This window comes from Artemia sp. Qi Xiang Cuo, chromosome 8 (assembly GCF_049724085.1).
Source record: "Artemia sp. Qi Xiang Cuo chromosome 8, ASM4972408v1, whole genome shotgun sequence".
NCBI classification, from domain to species: domain Eukaryota; kingdom Metazoa; phylum Arthropoda; class Branchiopoda; order Anostraca; family Artemiidae; genus Artemia; species Artemia sp. Qi Xiang Cuo.
This window is the reverse complement of record NC_142801.1, coordinates 18,401,760-18,423,776: the sequence shown is the minus strand read 5'-3', so window position 1 is coordinate 18,423,776 and position 22,017 is coordinate 18,401,760. Positions and strand designations below refer to the sequence as shown.

Here is a 22,017-nt window from a genome sequence, read left to right as displayed (position 1 = left end):
ACGGGGTTTGAGAGACTCAGTTGCCTAATTCCGTGTGGTTTTTCCTTACTTGGTAGTCATTAAAAACGAAATTTTTGTGTTAAATAAGTAGTTTTTCTATCTTTTAAAAGAGCTTTAAGGGGTTTGAGATACTAAGTTGCCTGTTTCCGTGAGGTTTTTGTTTACTTGGTGGTCGTTAAAAACGAAATTTTTGTGTTATATAAGTAGTTTTTTCATCTTTTAAAAGAGATTTAAGGGGTTTGAGAGAATCATTTGCCTAATTACTTGTGTTTTTTCATTAGTTGGTAGTCATTACAAAAAAATTTTTCGTGTTAAATAAGTAGTTTTTGTATCTTTTAAAAGAGCTTTAAGGGGTTTGAGAGAATCAGATGCCTGATTCCGTGTGGTTTTTCTTTACTTGGTGGTCATTAAAAACGAAATTTTTGTGTTAAATAAGTAGTTTTTGTATATTTTAAAATATCTTTAAGGGGTTTGAGAGACTCTGTAATGCACTAGTTTTTCAGTAAAGACACTCAATATCCTAAAAGTGTTTAATTCAAACTTTTTTAAAACTTCGAAATTTTTCAACTTTATTTATTTTTTTCTTTCTGTACATAACTTAAAATGTCAAAATATGCTTACAGTTCTAACAATTGCGCTCTGTGATTGGTCAGAGACACGATGTGACTTTCCCACTGGAATTCTATGACCGGTTATTGACAGCGCTCTGTGATTGGTCAGAGACACGATGTGACTTTCCCACTGGTATTCTATGACTGGTTATTGACACAACCTAATCTATTGCATGTATTAAATCAGTATTTTTTACGCAGTGGAACGATAAACACATAAGTCATATCTTTAAAAAAAAAAGTGAAGATGGAACATTTTAATAAAGTGTGTTTACATAACAAGGTTATTGTAGCATTGAATGACGACAAAGATAAATATTTAAAATTTTAAACAAGTACAGGTGGTAGCAATATTTGATTTTTATTAATTAATTTTAATGAAATTAATTAATTCAATTTATTTTTAATACATAAAAAATTCCACTCTTTTTTTTGTGGTTATGCGAGATAGAGATCTCCAGAGATGATTGTAATCAAAGAGAATGCCAACATAAAAATAATCGTTGATGATAGAGGACAACTCCTTGCTACTGTTGCAGGTAACACATTACCTACTGATACATCCAATCGTCACCTTTCAGGTATTAGCATTCAACTGAAGATCAATAAAAGAAAGGCCTACTCTTCTACTAATATCGTAAACCATAACTTGTCTACGTGCCGAAACTGTTACCTGTGTAAAAATAATGTGATAATAGACAGTGAAATTGACAGAAAAATAAAAAGGGCATTGTCAGAAAATATCACGATGGAATATAAAGATGAATCGATGAAAAACAAAGCACCAGCAAACGTTACTGACATTGGTCAAACAGTCATTGAACCAAATAATACCAAAGACGAAAAGCATATTGAGCCTTTTGATGAGACACCAGTAAAAATTGTGTATGACTCAAAATGGAATAATGATTATTCTACTGATTACGAACTAAGAGAAGACAATAGCTATAATATCAAGAGAGAACATGGTGAACTATTTTATGGAACAGATTCAAAATGTCCAAAGTTAATTGTTGATATTAATAATGTATCATAATATATTTATTGTATTAATATTCTACAGATCATTATTTCATTAAAAATATATTTTGCATTACATTGTTATGTGTTCATTATTTTTAGAGTACGCTAGCATATCAAACGTTTAGAATGTCTAATAAAACGTCGGATATGTAAGAAAAGGAATTTGCATACATCTATTGTCAGACACATGGGGACAAATTTTTTCTTGAATTCACCTCCTGGATAAATAAAAAAAAGACATTTCATTCAAGAAATTATGACGAAACTCTAAGTAAGCTACAAACTCTGTCTTGAAGTTACCTCATGGATACACAATGCAGAAATTTCATTTAAGAAATTATCAAAAAATTGTAAGTAAGTAACAAATTCTTTCAAAAATATGTTAATACGTTTAAGCAATAAATATCTTTAAGCTTAACCCGTCTTTATTCTTTAGAATAGTTTTAATCATTTCATTAAATTATGAAGAAATTGTAAGTAATTAACAATAGCTTTCTTGAATTCGCTTCATGGACACAATACAGATATTTAATTCAAGAAATAATAATAAAATCTCAAGTAAGTAATAAAGTCTTTATTGTTTTCCCCTATTGGATACAAAATACTGAAATTTCATTCAAGAAATTATGAAGGAATTCTAAATAGGTAACACTCTCATGTTACCTCATGGATACACACTTCAGAAATTTCATTTAAGAAATTATCAAAAATTTTAAGTAAGTAGCAAATTCTTTCTTGAATTCGCCTCCTGGGTAAATAAAAAAGACAGTTCATTAAATAAATTATGAAAAAATTGTAAGTAAGTAGCAAATTATTTCTTGAATTCACCTGCTGAATAAACAAAAAAGACATTTCGTTCGAGAAATTATGACAAAATTCCAAGTAAGTAACAAACTCTTTATTGTTTTCATGACTTAGATACACGTTGTAGAAATTTAATTCAAGAAATTATGAAAAAATTCTCAGTAAGTAGAAATTTCTTTCTTGAAGTCAACTCTTGTATACACAATACGTAAATTTAATTTAATAAATTATTAAAAAAAACAATTTCTTTCTTGAAGTCAACTCTTGGATACACAATACAGAAATTTAATTTAAGAAATTATGAAAATATTTGTAAGTAAGTAACAAATTCTTTTCGTTTTCACCTCTTTAATATAAAGTACATAAAATTCATTAAATAAATTATGAAAAAATCGCACGTAAGTAACTTTTTTTTTTCTCTTTATCAAAAACAATATTCTCTTTGATACAAGATTTAGAAAATTAATTCATGAAATTAGGAAAAAAATTCTCATTAAGTAACAATTTCTTTTGTTTTCACGAGTTAGATATACGATGTAGAAATTAAATTCATGAAATTATGAAAAAAATTCTCAGTAAGTAACCATTTCTTTCTTGAAGTTAACTCTTGGATACACAATACGTAAATTTAATTCAATAAATTATTAAAATATTTTTAAGTAAGTAAAAAACTCTTTATTAATTTCACCTAATGGATATAAATTGCAGACACTTAATTAATTAAAATAATGAAAAATAGCAAGTAATTAGCTTTTTTTTTTCTTTATAAAACTAACTTTTAAATTAGATTAAATCGGATGGACTAAATATTACCGAAATTATGAAAAAAAATTTTAGGTCATTAAAAAATTACTTATCTAATTCACATATTGTATACACACAATACGGAAATTTCATTCAAGAAATTATAAAAAACATTTGTAAGTAAGTAACAAGCTCTTTATTGATTTCACCTCTTGAATATACAGTACAGATACTTCATTCAAGAAACGTGATTAAACACGTTTTGAAACTACATGCTATTTGTATGCCTTTCCTTGGCACCTTTCCAAACGAACAGGGATTCCCCACTGGTTCCTACACATTGCAAAAAGTGAGCAGTACGAAAACTCCACGTTTTCAACCAGACTGGTTTTTAGGGACCAATAAGGAGAGATATGCAAATTCGACATAGCTTTATTTCATTTTTTTAAGGTTCATTTAGACGAAGTTACGTGGGGGGACGGGCGTTCGGGGCCATGAACCTTAAAAAAATTAACTTTAGATATGTCGAATGTTCGGCTCTCTGCGTCGTGGTCTCTAAAAAACCCGTCTGGTTGAAAACGCGGAGTTTTCGTACTGCTCACTTTTTTGCAATGTGTAGGAACCAGTGGGGAATCCCTGTTCGTTTGGAAAGGTGCCAAGGAAAGGCATACAAATAGCATGTAGTTTCAAAACGTGTTTAATCACGTTTCTTGAATGAAGTATCTGTACTGTATATTCAAGAGGTGAAATCAATAAAGAGCTTGTTACTTACTTACAAATATTTTTTATTATTTCTTGAATGAAATTTCCGTATTGTGTGTATCCAAGAGTTGACTTCAAGAAAGAAATTGTTACTTACTGAAAATTTTTTTTCATAATTTCTTGAATTAAATTTCACACATCGTGTAGCTAAGTGAAAATTGTTTGTGATAAAGAAAAAAAAGATACTTACTTGCGATTTTTTCATAATTTCTTGAATGAAGTATCTGCACTGTATATCCGAGATGTGAAATTAATAAAGAGTTTGTTAATTACTTACAAATATTTTCATAATTTCTTTAATGAAATTTCCGTATTGTGTATCCAAGAGTTAACTTCAAGAAAGAAATGGTTACTTACTGAGAATTTTTTTCATAATTTCATGAATTTAATTTCTACATCGTATATCTAACTCGTGAAAACAATAGAAATTGTTACTTACTGAGAATTTTTTTCCTAATTTCTTGAATTAAATTTCTACATCGTGTAGCTAAGTGAAAATTGTTTTTGATAAAGAGAAAAAAAGTTACTTACTTGCGATTTTTTCATAATTTCTTGAATGAAGTATCTGTACTGTATATCCAAGAGGTGAAAACAAAAAGAGTTTGTTACTTACTTGCAAATATTTTCATAATTTATTGAATGAAATTTCTGTATTGTGTATCCAAGATTTGACTTCAAGAAAGAAATTGTTTTTTTTCATAATTTATTAAATGAAATTTCAGTATTTTTTATCAAAGAGTTGACTTCAATAAAGAAATTGCTACTTACTGAGAATTTTTTCATAATTTCTTGAATTAAATTTCTACAACGTGTATCTAAGTCATGAAAACAATAAAGAGTTTGTTACTTACTTGGAATTTTGTCATAATTTCTCGAACGAAATGTCTTTTTTGTTTATTCAGCAGGTGAATTCAAGAAATAATTTGCTACTTACTTACAATTTTTTCATAATTTCTTTAATGAACTGTCTTTTTATTTACCCAGGAGGCGAATTCAAGAAAGAATTTGCTACTTACTTAAAATTTTTGATAATTTCTTAAATGAAATTTCTGCATTGTGTATCCATGAGGTAACATGAGTGTGTTACCTATTTAGAATTCCTTCATAATTTCTTGAATGAAATTTCAGTATTGTGTATCCAAGAGGGGAAAACAATAAAGACTTTATTACTTACTTGCGATTTTATTATTATTTCTTGAATTAAATATCTGTATTGTGTCCAGGAAGCGAATTCAAGAAAGCTATTGTTACTTACTTACAATTTCTTCTTAATTTAATGAAATGAATAAAACTATTCTAAAGAATAAAGACGGGTTAAGCTTAAAGATATTTATTGCTTAAACGTATTAACAGATTTTTGAAAGAATTTGCTACTTACGTACAATTTTTGATAATTTCTTAAATGAAATTTCTGCATTGTGTATCCATGAGGTAACTTCAAGACAGAGTTTGTAGCTTACTTAGAGTTTAGTTATAATTTCTTGAATGAAATGTCTTTTTTTATTTATCAAGGAGGTGAATTAAAGAAAAAATTTGTCCCCATGTGTCTGACAATATATGTATGCAAATTCATTTTCTTACATCTCAGACTTTTTATTAGACATTCTAAACGTTTGATATGCTAGCTTACTCTAAAAATAATTAACACATAACAATGTAATGCAAAATATATTTTTAATGAAATAATGCTATGTAGAATATTAATACAATAAATATGTTATGATACATTATTAATATCAACAATTAACTTTGGACATTTTGAATCTGTTCCATAAAATAGTTCACCATGTTCTCTCTTGATATTATAGCTATTGTCTTCTCTTAGTTCGTAATCAGTAGAATAATCATTATTCCATTTTGAGTCATACACAATTTTTACTGGTGTCTCATCAAAAGGCTCAATATGCTTTTCGTCTTTGGTATTATTTGGTTCAATGACTGTTTGACCAATGGCAGTAACGTTTGCTGGTGTTTTGTTTTTCATCGATTCATCTTTATATTCCATAGTGATATTTTCTGACAATGCCATTTTTATTTTTCTGGCAATTTCACTGTCTATTATCACATTATTTTTATACAGGTAACAGTTTCGGCACGTAGACAAGATATGGTTTCCGATATTAGTAGAAGAGTAGGCCTTTCTTTTATTGACCTTCCGTTGAATGCTAATACCTGAAAGGTGATGATTGGATGTATCAGTAGGTAATGTGTTACCTGCAACAGGAGCAAGGAGTTGTCCTCTATCATCAATGATTATTTTTATGTTGGCATTCTCTTTGAGTGCAATCATCTCTGGAGATCTCAATCTCGCATATCCACAAACATAAGAGTTGAATTTTTTCGGTATTCCAAAGAAATTTAATTCCTTACTGTCATGACAATGCATGCATACATTTCCAATAGTGCTACCACCTGTACTTGTTTCAAAGTTTAAATATTTCTCTTTGTCGGCATTCAATGCTACAATAACCTTGTTATGTAAACACACTTTATTAAAATGTTCCATCTTCACTTTTTTTTAAAGATATGACTTATGTGTTTATCGTTCCACTGCGTAAAAAATATTGATTTAATACATGCAATAGATTAGGTTGTGTAAATAACCAGTCATAGAATACCAGTGGGAAAGTCACATCGTGTCTCTGACCAATCACAGAGCGCTGTCAATAACCGGTCATAGAATGCTAGTGGGAAAGTCACATAGTGTCTCTGACCAATCACAGAGCTCAATTGTTAGAACTGTAAGCATATTTTGACATTTTAAGTTATGTACAGAAAGAAAGAAATAAATAAAGTTGAGAAATTTCGAAGTTCTAAAAAAGTTTGAATTAAACACTTTTATGATATTGAGTGTCTTTACTGAAAAACTAGTGCATTACAGAGTCTCTAAAACCCCTTAAAGATCTTTTAAAAGATACAAAAACTAATTATTTAACACAAAAATTTCGTTTTTAATTACAACCAAGTAAAGAAAAACCACACTGAAACCGTCATCTGAGTCTCTCAAACCCCTTAAAGCTCTTTTAAAAGATACAAAAACTACTTATTTAACACAAAAATTTCGTTTTTAATGACAACCAAGTAAAGAAAAACCACACGGAATTAGTCAACTGAGTCTCTCAAACCCCTTAAAGCTCTTTTAAAATATGCAAAAACTACTTATTTAACACAAAAATTTCTTTTTTAACGACCACCAATTTAACATAAAACACACGGAAAAAGTCAAATTAGTATCTCAAAAAAAGAAAAGCTCTTTTTATTTTATACAAAAACAACAAATTTTAAAATAATATTTATATATATTATTAAAACCCTTAGGGTAAAAAAAAAATTAATTATTAATCTGAGTCTCTAAAACAACTTAAAGATATTTTAAAAGATTCAAAAACTACTAATTTAACACAAAAATTACTATTTTAAAGACAACCAAGGAAACAAAAATCACACGGAATTGGGCAACTGAGTCTCTCAATCCCCGTAAAGCTCTTTTAAAAGATACAAAAACTACTTATTTAACACAAAAATTTCTTTTTTAATGACTACCAAGTAAAGAAAAATCACACGGAATCAGGCAACTGAGTCTCTCAAACCCCTGAAAGCTCATTTAAAATATACAAAAACTACTTATTTAACACAAAAATTTCTTTTTTAATGACAATCAAGTAAATAAAAATCACACGGATTTATGCAACTGACTCTCAATCCCCGTAACGCTCTTTTAAAATATACAAAACTACTTATTTAAAACCAAAATTTCGTTTTTAATGACCATCAAGTAAAGAAAAATCACACGGAATTAGGCGACTGAGTCTCTCAATCCCCGTAAAGCTCATTTAAAAGTTACAAAAACTACTTATTTAACACAAAAATTTCGTTTTTAATGACCAACAAGTACAGAAAAATCACACGGAATTAGGCAACTGAGTCTCTCAATCCCCGTAAAGCTATTTTAAAAGATAAAAAAACTACTTATTTAACACACATATTTCGTTTTTAATGACCACCAAGTAAAGAAAAATCACACGGAATTAGGCAACTGAGTCTCTCAATCCCCGAAAAGATCTTTTAAAAGATACAAAAACTACTTATTTAACACTATAATTTCGTTTTTAATGACCATCAAGTAAAGACAAATCACACTGACTTAGTCAACTGAGTCTCTCAATCCCCGTAAAGCTCTTTTAAAAGATACAAAAACTACTTAATTAACAGAAAAATTTCTTTTTTAATGACCAACAAGTAAAGAAAAATCACACTGACTTAGGCAACTGAGTCTCTCAATCCCCCTAAAGATCTTTTAAAAGACAAAACAACTACTTATTTAACAAAAAAATTTCGTTTTTAATGACCATCAAGTAAAGAAAAATCACACGGAATTAGGCAACTGAGTCTCTCAATCCCAGTAAAGATCTTTTAAAAGATACAAAAACTACTTATTTAACATAAAAATTTCGTTTTTAATGACCATCAAGTAAAGAAAAATCACACGGAATTAGGCAACTGAGTCTCTCAATCCCCGTAAAGCTCTTTTAAAATATAAAAAAAATAAATTTATAACAAATATTTTTAGTTTATTTTGACACACAAGTAAAAAAAAAATAACAAGTTAGGATTAAACAGACTAGAACTAACCAAGGACCGCAATTTTAAAAAGATAAACTCACTCATAATATAAAACCCACTATGCGTTTTTATAGAACATCAAGTAAAGAAAAATAACTCGTTCTAATTAGCGACAGTCTCTAAATCAAAGTAAAGTTCTTTTAAAATATACAAAAACTACTTATTTAACACACAGAACCCCCATGTAACTGAACCCCTGTATAACTGAAACCCCTGTACAACTGAACCTCCGTGCTAAATTTCATTACGTTTAATATCTAGTCACCAAATGCTCCAAGCCTCAGAAGAAAAAGGGATTTTGAAAACAGGGAGCCCTATTTACTAAAAAAAAAATGCATACCCCCCGTTCAACTTAATCACCCTTGTAACTGTACCCTTTTCTAACCGAAATCACTCCGTGCAACTGTATACACTTTAACATAACCCTCGTGCACCTCACCCCTCTCTGCACCACCCCCCCCGCCTAACACATTTCAGACCGTTCTTTTTAAATTTACAATATTTTTAAAACGTTACTTACGTATTATAAAGAACACATCGGCGAGGTAAAGCTAGGTCAAGTCACAATGTCATTATATCGTTACTTTTCAATTAAGCTATTGAATACTTTCTAGCAATGTCCCTTGTAAGCGTCTACGCAAATATCATTTCGAAAATATATTTTCTCAAAAAAAAATTTCGCAAATCTCTTAAACTAAATAATTAATTACCCTTTTAAAATGCAGTAATCTTTCTATTAATGAAACCAATTAAACTATTACCAAAGTTTTTAAAAAAAAAACATACTAATAAACTTACAGATTAATTACCAGGTATTTAAAATAAAAAAAACAACTTGTATATCATGAACTAGAAATCTACGTCAGAAAAAACTTGTCCTTAATAGGACTGGTATTAAATGAGCCTGGTAACCCAATTACTTGAAAGTACGCACACAACCTGTTTGGTAAGGGCATGTAAGCAAAGTATATACCTTCAAGCGAAGTCCACATGATCTTTCAAATTACTCTACCTTCTATAGAAATGATACCTCTATGCTAATGACCCTGGTAACCCCAATGCATTGAAAAGGGACAAGGAAACCTACACGCATACCCGCTGCCTCAGGCGTAAGTTTGCGGGTAGGGTTTTAATGCATTATACGGTTACTACTACTAGCATGCATAGCTTAGCTTATAAACAACGTATATCTCGTTTATTTTCGTTTTCATTTTGACTTTATCGTTAATTCTACAAATAAATGAATGGCTACAAAAATCGCGAGCCATTCTATCAACTACTGGTTATAAAAATTATGAGTCCTTTAATCAACTACTGGATTTCAATGTATTTAAAAGGAATGGATGAAAGAGAAGAATTCATTGAGTAAAATTAGTGCCGTATTAAAATTATAAAACTGAATTTTTATTCAGAAAGTATTTTTTCCCTGGATGTTTGAGGAATGTTTTTTTTTATATTTTAACAAGAAAAAATTTTCAAAATAAAATTATTTTTAGTGGGGGTTAAGCAACTGGCTCCCCAAAGGCAAGACCCCGGGCCTAAGTCCACCCCAGAGTCCTGGGGTCCAATTATTGGGCTGAAGTTTCAATTAGCTACATATTTGCCTACAGCCTTCAGAGTGAGGGTGACAAAGTATTCAAATAGCCAATGATCAAACAAAGACATCATCGAGTAGTTTTTGAAGAATGTGGTGCATTGTACACCTTTTTGAAATCACGGTGCTTCACATATTTTGGTCCACTTAATTTCATGTCCCGAAACATGCCCTCCGACTCTAGCCTTTCCCCTCCTCTCGATCTCCGATTCTTCAGGATAAACAAACGTTTAGTTCAAACCAAAGGGGGATAATGGCATATTTCCTACTTAAGAATTAGATTTTCACTAAAGTTCTTATCTAAGAAGTTCCGAAATTACTAATTACATGTAAAAGGGTGGAATTCTGATAAGACTATAAAAAACAAAACAAAAAAAAACACAATGAATAATTTTTTTCGGCATAATAGGGTAACACAAACCAGGATCTGGGGGACCAAAGCCCAAGGTCGTACCCAGGATTTTTTTTTCGGAGGGGATTTCACTCAATTTTTTTTTGGGGGGGGGGGGGCTTACAAAAAAAAAATCAAAAAACGCATACAAAATTTGTTTGTGTCCATTTTTGCTACGTTTTTACGAGTCGGACAAACATTTGGAGGGGGGGGGGTTTCAAGCTCCCTAACCACCCCCCCTGGATACGGCCTTGCCAAAGCCCCCTACCTACACCCCCAATTGTATTACTTTAACAATGACACTTAATAAATGAGATTAATATTACCTCAGAGAGTTTTATTGCTTTTATACCATACTTTGATCCACCCATATGCTTCGTATGGCTGTATGTTATGGGCAAGTAATTTTTATGTGAATTTTAAACGTGTTCAGACTCTTCAAAATAGAGCGATGCGTCTTATTGGTGGGTATGTTGAAGGTGTAAATAACACTTCAGCTTGCTTCAACAAGTTGCAAGTGTTGAATGTAGGACAGCTACGAGACTACCAAATAGGAATTTTTGCTTATCAATGCTGGAATGATGTTAGTTCAGAGGTTTTTCGTGATTATTTTAATGACAATAGGTCTTTGCACCATTATGAAACTCGTCATGTTAGTGATTTCATTGTTCCGAATAGAAGTGGAACCAGGACCGGCTTCCATACTAGATTTTCAGGACCTAATGTGTGGAACTCTATTCCGGAGAGCATTCGGGCGGCTGAGCACCTGGGGTTATTTAAAAATAAATTGAAAAAATATTTGTTAGGTCAAGGCTCATAGTTTTTTTTTTATTTTTTCTTTATTATTATTATTATTTATCTTTATTGTTATTATTATTATTATTAAATGAATTGATGAGAGATTGATTTTTTTTTGTTTTTTAGTGTTTTTTTATTATTATTAAGATTTTTTTTTTTTTTTTTTTTTTTGTTTTTTTTTATAGTTAATCATTAATTAGTAAATAAGTTGTATGTACCCGCCCAGTCACAAGTGCTTTTTGGTATCTTTCTTGGGGCGGGTATTGGCATATTTGTTAAATGTATTTTGATGTTAAATAAAATGAACTGAACTGAACTGAACTATAAGAATCCAAAAGTAAAATACGGTGCGTGCATGTTTCAAAAATGGAATTAAATCGTCCCCATTGTAAGTATTTAAAGCTATTCAAATATTCAAACGAAAGCAGGCTAGGTCATGCTTAACATAGATAAGTTTGAGATAAAACAAAAATGATGAAACCCACAGAAAAACTATTAAAAAATGACGAAGAGATAAATCAAGACTAAGATAATCAGATATCATTTGAAAAAAGATCGCCAGAGAGAAATCACCAACCTTCACGGGTTTTGGCACTTTGTTAAGGCAATAGCCTAATGATTGCTATTTCTTTAATGTATAAACAAAGACTTTCAAAAATCTGCTGCTATTATAAAGTATAACAGGTAAGGGTGGCTACATCTATTTTTTTGCAATTTAACTTTTAATTTTCAATTTAACCTAATACCAATTAGTTTAAAATGAAACTATTTTCGTTAAATTGGACTATTTCTAATGTCAATTAGTATTTAAATTGAACCATTTTTTCGTTAAATTGAATTTTTTCTAATGACAATTAGTATTTGAGAACTACAAGTTATAAAATTAGCCTCGAAACATGTTAAATAAACTCAACGCTCTGGAATCATCAAAATAACTTTTATAAACTCTATACTTATCTAACTTGTATCTCTTTATATATCCTAATATCTATCCTTATGTATATATCTATCTACTCTATCCTTATATATTTATCTATCTACTCTATCCTTATTTATCCGTCTATCTAATCTATCCTTATCTATCTTTATAAACTATATTGCTTGAAGGGTTAATAAAAAAAAAAAAGAAAAAAAAGAACAACCGTTGTGTAAAGCATCGACAAAGGGATAAAGTGCGGGGTTGTGTGGATGGGGAAAAATGTCGTAGGGGTATGTTTGCGGTTGGAAGTTGGTATGGGTAGATAATTATTCGGTAGAATTTTGCCTATGTTGATGTTAAGTTGTGGGGAGCTAGGTTGGGACAGTTTAGTTTGAAGTCATTTTTGGCCCTTTAATCTAAGGTTATTAAGGTCCTTGTTTCATTCAATTCTGTAAAGGAAAAAAAGAATGAAAAATTGTATTCAAAAACTGATAAGTCAGCTCAGGAATTGAAATTAAGAACATGACATAACATTTCCAACAGCACTCGTTGCATTCGGAGTCACAATTTACCATAATATTAAATAAAAAAAACAAATTTTTTTTAACTGAAAGTAAGGAACGACGTTAAAACTTAAAACGAACAGAAATTATTTCGTATATGAAAGGGGCTGTCCCCTCCTCAACGCCTCGCTCTTTACGCTAAAGTTTTTTACTATTTACAAAAATAGAGTTGTGAGAAAGTCAAACTTTAGCGTAAAGAGCGATGCGTTGAGGAGGGGACAGCCCCTTTCATATACGGAATAATTTCTGTTCGTTTTAAGTTTTAACGTCATTCTTTACTTTCAGTTGAAAAAATTGTCTTTTTTATTTAATTTTTGAACGTTTTTGAGTTAATTGAGGTTTTGATTTTGGCTCACCGTACATGAATAATTAAAACCAAATTTGTATATTAATTTTACTTTTATTTGGTTAAATGGCTTTCTCGAAACTTGTTTAATTTTATTTACAAACGTTTTTATTAGTAATAAATATAGGTAACTTACGAATTAACTTACGTAAAGAACTTGTATATTCATAGATTTTTAATACGTATATTAGGGGGTTCGCCCCCTAGTCAATACCTTGCTCTTTAAGCCAGAGTTCGAATTTTGTTCCAACTCTTTAAAAATGACCCCTTAATAACAAAAGCCGTTAATTAGAATAAATATCTATTACTGAAGTACTAGAAAATCTTTGGCTTAAACATCTATGTTTCGACTAGGGGGTAAACCCAATCACATAAATAATATTTTCTGTTCGTTTTAAGTTTTGATGTTGCTCCTTACTTTCAGTTGAAAAACTTTTTTTTTTGATTTAGTTTCTGATCTTTTTCTTTAATAATACTGGGAAATCCGGCACCCCTTCATAGCAATGTCCCTTCCCCCATGAAAACTTCCTTCATGTAAAGATCCTCCCATATAACTCCCGACCCCCCCCCCCTCCTACCAGAAAAAATCCCTCCTGAAAACGCCTGTATACAGTATACTTCCCAATAACCAATACTATACGTTAAAATTGGGTAAAGTTCATAGCTTTCAGCCCTCGCCCTGGGGATTTTGGGGGATTAAGTCATCCTAAAAGACATAGTTATCATAATTTTGACCATTCTGAACAAAATGGCTATCTTAAAATTTTGATCGGGTGACTTTGGGGAAAAAATGAGCGTGGGAAGGGGCCTAGTTGTCCTCCATTTTTTTGTCACTTAAAAAAGGCAATAGAACTTTTAATTTCTGTTCAAATGAGCCCTCCCACGATATTCTAGGACCACTGGGTCGATACGATCATCCTTGAAAAAAAAGAAAAAAAACAAAAAAAAAACACGCATCCGTGATATTTCTTCTGGCGAAAAATGCAAAATTCCACATTTTGTAGATAGGTGCTTGAAACCTCTACAGTAGGGTTCTTTTATATGCTGAATATGATGGTGTGATTTTCATTAAGGTTCGATAACTTTTAAGGGGTCTTCCCCCTTTTTTTCTAAAATCAGCCAAATTTTCTCAGGCACGTAACTTTTTGATAGGATTAAACTTGATGAAACTTATATATTTGAAATCAGCATTAAAATTTGACTCTTTTGATATATCTATTGGTATCAAAATTTCGTGTTTTAGAGTTTCGGTTACCATTGAGCCGGGTCGCTCCTTACTTACAGTTCGTTACCACGAACTGTTTGACATGTATGTTTTTTCTTGGTTTTATTTTCACCAAATTAAAACAGGAACAAACCAAGCCTATTTCAGTATTTTGAAAAAATATATTGCTCTAGTGTCTGAACGTCTTCCTGCAAGAAGTTTTGAAACAATCCTTTACTGTATTTGTATTGTGGGAAGGCATGGATTTTTAACAACAACAAAAATAATGGAAGCTGGGGACCAGTCGTCCTGTGCTTACGGACACTCTTCCTGTTTACCTTCCACAGATGTCTCCAGGTTCCCATTTAGAGCTGGGTTGACTCTGGCTGTGCTTACAGTGTTACGCCACTTACCGCTGTTCCTTGCCAAAAAATCAGCGACAACAGGACAGTGTCCTTACGGACACTGGCTTTCAAATATAGCGTGCAAGACTTGAACATAGCATTATACACAGTGTATGAAAAATAATTACAATTGTATAAACAGCATACCAGAAGGAATCTGACACTTAGACCCTAATCTTCGGTGTACATGTATCCTTAAAAAGATGTAAAATTTTGTAAAAATAAGCTTACCGATACATTCTAGGGCTCGTCTTCCAGTAGCCCATCTTAAAGCGAGGAGTCCAAAAGCAAATTGAAGTCCAAAACCCCAAAGTGCACAGCGCCATCGTATCTTGGAAAAAAAAAAATACACAATTAGAGGTTTACTTCATACACACAAAAATCGATACTTCCCCCCCCCCAAAAAAAAACTCAATAAAAGGTGTCAAGCAATGTCAAAGTTATTTTAGTTGCTGCTCTTTAGTATAAATGACACTCACTTCTACTCTCCAACTAAGTTTAAAAAGTTTATTTCAATCAAGTGAAAAGGTAAAAGAGGTTTTATTATTTACCTATACGTTTAGAAAACCACTAGTAACTAGTGGTTTTCTAACTAGTGACTAGTTATATAACATATTTACAAAGATTTCAGAGTAATTTATGTTTTTTTTTTTTTTTAAAACTCTTTTATGAGCTATTCTTTCCCCTTCTAAATTTAATATCCCCGCTTTTTTTTTCTTTCAAAATTCTCAATAACTCAGTAAGGAGTTGTTTAAAAAAGCAAAAAAAAATCAAATAAAAGCTGAGAAAAAAGCAAGAAAAAGATACAACGATTTCTAACAGGGTAGGCCGAAGATTTGAAGAGAATTTCTCAGAATGTACCCTATGGAGCATGCCATGGTGTAGCTAATTTCACCGTACCCCCTTTAACCTGTTTTCTTATGCTTAAATTCGCTATTTGCCCTTTTTGCCCTATTTGCCCTATTTGCCCAATAAATTCTATCAAGTAATCGCTCCTTTTGATCCTGCTATGCCTCTTCAAATATATTTTCCTATTACTCCTATTTTCGGTAAAACCTTTAAGACTAATTACCATCTTTAAACGAAAGGGGTGATTTGATGTCAGGGTTGCCACCCTGACCCGGAAGAATTTGCTTTATCAGAGAGGAAAAATTTACTAGATCGCATCTGTTTTTACTAAATGCTCAAAAAAATTTTTTGCGCGTGCGGCTACGCTGCACGCGCACCCTCAAACATAGATTTTTACTATAGGAGGATAATCAGTACGATTTTCAAAATCTTTTTTCCTTTTTTTCTTTTTTTTCTCTTTTCCTCTTTTCTTTTGTTTTCATAGTATGATTGAAAATTCCGTAAACCTACAAGTTCAAAAATCCTTTTTTTGGATTATTTGGATGTACTACTGGATAGGCTTCCTATTCCAGATGCGGTGTATGCAAGACGTCGAACAATAGTCTGGAATCTTGGATTCTGGAAATTCTGCTGGTGAAACCCGGCTTTAAATTTATCGATGTTCTTCAGGTCATAAAATTCAGATATATTGAAAAAGTAAAAAACAATCAACGAGATAAACAGCTACAACTCATCACAAAGCAACTCAGGCGATGAAGTGCTAAGAATCTGAGGTGTGTTTGAAAGTGACGGCTTTTGAAATTTGTACCCCAGTTTCCGTTTTTAGGTTTGAAATCTAAACCCTTCAATTTTACACTTTTAGGAGGAAATTTACCAGTTTTAAAACACTAATTGGGCTGGTCTTTAAATTCGGGATAAGCTGCTTACAAAGATGTCTGGCAGATTTTAAAGCAATTAATTTATGATTGTTATTGAACTGATTTTTTCTGGATTCTTTCTCGTTCGTATTATTGATAATCAAAAACCAATTTAATCCATATCATTTCAAAATGGATACGACGTAATCGGCCATCGATTTAGTTGTAAAATTATGTAAGTTAAAAAGTACACCTCAAATTGGACTAGGGCTGCCAAGAAAAAGAAAACTTATATAACATACAATAATTAGTTTAAAAAATATCCTCTTGTCAATAGTCTTCAGGTCAGGTAAATCATACAAATTTTATAGTAAAAAGAAAAACATGTAGTCATAATTAAAAAAGTCTTACTTAAAAGACTTTACGCGGCCTCGTCCTCATCCGAATTTAAAGCATCGACTAGTTTCGAATTCTGATAGATAGATAGATTTTTTTAGATAGATTTATTTTCCATATACCAGTAAAATAATTACATAACAATCTACAAATCCCCACAAAGGCTCCATGGCCTGTAGGAGGGGGATTATGAAAAGAACAAATAAACATTAAACATTTAAACGCTTAAGATTTAAACAATATAAACATAACATTAATATTTAAACATATAAACATAAGCATTTTAACTTTTAACATGTAAAGCATTTGCTTAATAAATAAAAAAAAAAAAAAAAAAAAAAAAAAAAAAAAAAAAAGGAGAGTTCACTAAATAAGCTTTATCAAACTACAGTGAATCACAACATCTATAAAAAAAAAAGGAGAGTTCACTAAATAAGCTTTATCAAACTACAGTGAATCACAACATCTATATATATATATAAAAAAAATAATAAAAAAAAAATTAAATGAAAAAAACCATTGGCAGCAGGCAAAACTAAAGAAAATTAATCACATGAAAGCAAATATTTTTTTACTAGTCTTTTGAAGGTGCCAAACCAGTGGCATTTTTGAGCCGAATCGGGAAGGATGTTCCATGTCAAATGACACGCAACAAGAGGATTAAAATCGGATCTTATTGTTGGTGTCTGGGGAATTTGGATATTAAGAGAACTACGGAGTTGATAATTTGACCGATCAGATAAAAAAGAATACGTAAATCTAAGGGACCTAGGAATATCGCCATGGAGCTGAAGAAAATCGAAAGACGTACAGGAAAGAATATAAAGTTTTTTAATATAAAGTAACGGTTTAGTTGCCGAACGATTTACATCCTGGATAAGATTTATAGCTTTATCATAAGTATTCGAAAGCGGTTTGAGAAAAGAAGGGAAAGTAGACATCCATCTGACTGAACAATAGGAAATATAAGAATGAATTAAGCTATGAAATAGGATTCTTAGAATTGGTCCTGGAAAGATGTGTTTTAGTTTTCTTAGAATACCGAGGTTTCTGTATACCTTCATTTTAATCAAATCAATATGTTGTTTAAAAGATAAATTTTCATCTAGGAGGATACCTAGGAAACGGACATGGCCATCCTTTGGTCTAATAATAAAGCCTTTGGATATATGAATTTCAGATAATTGAGGACAAGCCTGGGATATATGAGAAAAAACTAAAAAACTAGTTTTAGAAACATTTAAGGCAAGAGAGTTAGCATCAAACCAAATTGAAACTCTCTCAAAGAGGTCCACTAACTTTGTACGAACCTCATCCTCTGTTCTCCCAGAAGTAATAAGGGTGGTATCATCGGCAAAAGTAACAAGAGAATCCGAGGTATGTAAACTATAGTTGTGGGTAAGGGAGACTGTTGGATGACATAGATGACAGCAATGAAGAGAATTTTTATTTCCAACTGCAAAAATTAGGTTATTTATATAAATTAAAAACAGTGCCGGCCCTAAAACTGACCCTTGAGGGACCCCCTGGTCAACACTTGATGGTGAGCGAAAAAGTGGATCAACAGACATTATTCTACCAGACAAGAAAGACTTGAACCAATCAAACACACTACCTCTTACGCCAAAATGAGAAAGTTTAAATAGAAGAACACTGTGGGTTATAGAATCAAAGGCTTTACAAACATCCAGAAACAAAGCAGCAGGAATCAAATGGGAATCTATGGCAGAATGAAGATAATTCAGTAAAACTGCACAATCATGCTTAGTTGAATGATGTTCTCGAAAACCAAATTGAAAATTGCGAACAAAGTCTTTAGAAGTAAGAACATTATTAAGACGAGAAAGCATCGCCTTCTCAAATATTTTGCTAAACACAGACAACAAAGAAATTGGCCGATAGTTGGCTGGATCATTTCGTGTCCCACCTTATATAATATGATGACTCGAGCACGCTTGAGACTACTCGGGAAAATACCATGCTGAAAGGAGAGGTTAATAAGTTTTGTTAAGGGAGAAATAATGGAAGGAAGTATGAACTTAATTACTTTAGTAGGAATATTATCAGGGCCAGACGACGAACAATTTTTCAATCCCATAACAATTTTAGCTATTTCTTTCTCCGTCGCTGGTTCCAAAAACATTGACTTCATACAAGGTGGCCCAAGATAAGACCTGAAGTTGGATCCACCTGTTTCCATTTCTTGGTAGCCCGAGTCAAATCGCAGGGGATCACCCTGTCATGGACTCCACTTGACGACCTGAGGACAAGTTGCTTTGTTTTCATAAGGGCCGAAACACTCGAGATATTTAGCTTATTCCGGTTTTTATGACCGACAAAATCGAGAACTGTTTTTTTTTCTCAAGCACGTGAATGGGGCAAGCTGCAGAGAGTCAGAAAGAACTTTGGCAAGTATGGAAACAGTTCATTCCCAGCAGCGTCTTTAAAAATGGACAAAGCTTTCCGAAATTTGCAAGGATTTTTGAGGACCAACTGTGAAACGTGACGGGGAATATTTTTCCTCCGTGATCGTTTTCCTCCGTTTAATTAACGCAAACTCAAGTTTGCGTTAATTAAACTTGCTCATAACGCAAGTTTATCGGATCAACCTATTTTGCCCCCCCCCCCTTAAATTTTTTTTTCGGATCAACCCATTTTGCCCCCCCCCCTAAAAAATCCTGGATTCGCCCCTGTGCAGACTGAAACCATGTCATCTCATTCAGAAGAGAAGAAGCCCTCAAGTTCACGGCATTCACCTAATACAGTGGTCAGCAGCCATTTTAGTTAAGAGACTCAAATATAAATAATGGGACGATTATTTAATATCTGACAACAATAAATGTTTATTAATGTATCAAACCTATATCATAGCTTTAGACTTTGACTCAATTAAGAGTGCCCCACCCGCAATTGCCCCAACCCACAAATATTACTATTTACGTTAGTTCTACCCTAGGATGAAAGGATAATAAACTTTCTATCTACAAGTAAAATGAATCATTTTATGCAATTCTGAAAAAAATATAACTTTCACTGCTTTCAAAGTTTGGTAACTACGATTTTTTGGCATATTATGGAGTGATAACTGTTTCTTAACACGTATATATATATATATATATATATATATATATATATATATATATATATATATATATATATATATATATATATATATATATATATATATATATATATATATATATATATATATATATATATATATATATATATATATATATATATATATATATATATATATATATATATATATATATATATATATATATATATATATATATATATAATGTTACTTTTCTACTTACTTTTAATTTCTCTCAGCATGCTCCTTTTTCCTCAATAAAATTTTTCAGACTAAGGAGATTCACCTAATCACCTTGGGTGGTTTTTGTTTTGGGTGGCTTTTGTTTTGATTCCAATAGATTCCCAATCATCAGAAATCCAAGTCTTATTACAGCTTCATTTTTAGTTGGTAAGATTTGATACACAGAAAGATGATTTTGTCGACCTTTAGACGCCGGAAGTGAAGTGTCTGTTTATGGAAATAGGTGACTGCTTGTCTGTCTCTTAAGGGACAGACAAGCAAAAATTGTAAATTGTCATATATTTATGATAGTTTTTTCCCCTGAATTCAGTGAAAATAAAAAAAAGTTTTGTTTACTATAAATCATGACTTTTTACTAGTTTTTACTAGATTTCGTGAAATTTACTAGATCCTCTAAATTTACTAGATTTTTTTTTTTTTACTAGATCTAGTAAAATCCTACTGACGGTGGCAACCCTGTTTGATGTCAATGACGGACTTTTATAAATGCATCGACTCACTTCTCGCTCTAGATCTCTCTCTCCTAGGGCCACTATGTGGCAAAATGCCAAGAGAAGAACACTGCCACTCATTTGCTCTCATTAATTCGAAAGAACTGCATGGAAAGAAGACTGGATATAAGTTTAGTTTCGCACTGCATATCTATCTAGACCTGTTTCCCTGACGATAATATTCTATCGAAGTCATCTGTAGCCCCACTAAGAAAAAGCTCAGCAGATGCATTAACTTGGTGAATAAACTGGATAAAGAATTAGTGACGTATTAAAAACGTTTGATGTGGCTGACGTACAGAAAAAAAAATGTAAAAAAAAGAGATATAGAAATAGGTTAAACACAGAAACCGACATAAGACTAATAGTAATTCTAAAAATGGATCACACGGAACTTCGCCCTCAATGCACGAATGTTCCACACGCAATGAAATTGAAACTATGCAAGCTCCCCATATAACTCTATTTTCGCTGATGAGAAAAACAAGTCCTTTCAACTTTGATCAGAACCAGAAGCGACCCTAACATTTGTCCCTACAGAACTATTATTTCATTGGGTGACGTGAAATTCAATTGCCGAAGCGAAATTAAACTCCATCCTGAATCTAGCTTAAGCCTTTTAGCTATGGATTATCTGAAACCTTAATTTCATGAATCATAAATTATACATGAATTTATGACGGGAAGGCGTCATAACATCTAACTGTCAGGAGCACTAACGTCATAACATCGACAAAAAAATCCGTTAGAACCACTTACCGTCATACATCTAAAATTTTGAAACTTTAGTTTTTGGGGTTTAGGGGGAAAAAGGTACCTAGGTAAGGTTACGTATTTAATATATGCTATGCCTTACCCCCACCCCCTGATGTGCAAATATATAGCAGAAATTTGTTTCTAAACTACCATATACTTATTACTATTATATAAAATTATATATATATTTTTTAGATGTTATGACGGTTAGTGGTTCTGATGGATTTTCATTTTAGATGTTATGACGTTTAGTGCTTGTGACGGTTAGTCGAAATGGTAGCACCCCTTTATGACTGCAATGTTCTGCACGTTCCATGCGAATCACATGCTCTGTGTAGATTTGCACAATATACTCTGTATTTACCAGTGATAGTGTTGCCAGATGGGCTTGTTTTCCGCCCCGGGGGCTTTTTTTACCCACCAGGGGCGGTTTGATTTTTGGGGTGGGCGGGGGGCGGGAACGTGGGCTTTTTTTAAAATCGGCTTAAATTGAGCTTATTTTGACTGAAAGTTGGGAACCGTACGAAAATTCTAAAATC

At 31.8% G+C, this 22,017-nt stretch overlaps 1 protein-coding gene across 4 annotated transcripts in view; it reads right to left on the bottom strand.

Annotated features, from left to right (window-relative positions):
- LOC148949211 (uncharacterized) overlaps positions 1-22,017 on the bottom strand; it is a 340,130-nt gene that overhangs the window by 119,526 nt on the left and 198,587 nt on the right. For all 4 annotated transcript variants that reach the window (XM_089092875.1, XM_089092872.1, XM_089092873.1 and 1 more), the window contains exon 5: positions 15,018-15,117. In XM_089092875.1, the coding sequence (XP_088949001.1) occupies positions 15,018-15,117 (100 nt within the window). The remainder of the gene's footprint in view (positions 1-15,017; positions 15,118-22,017) is intronic.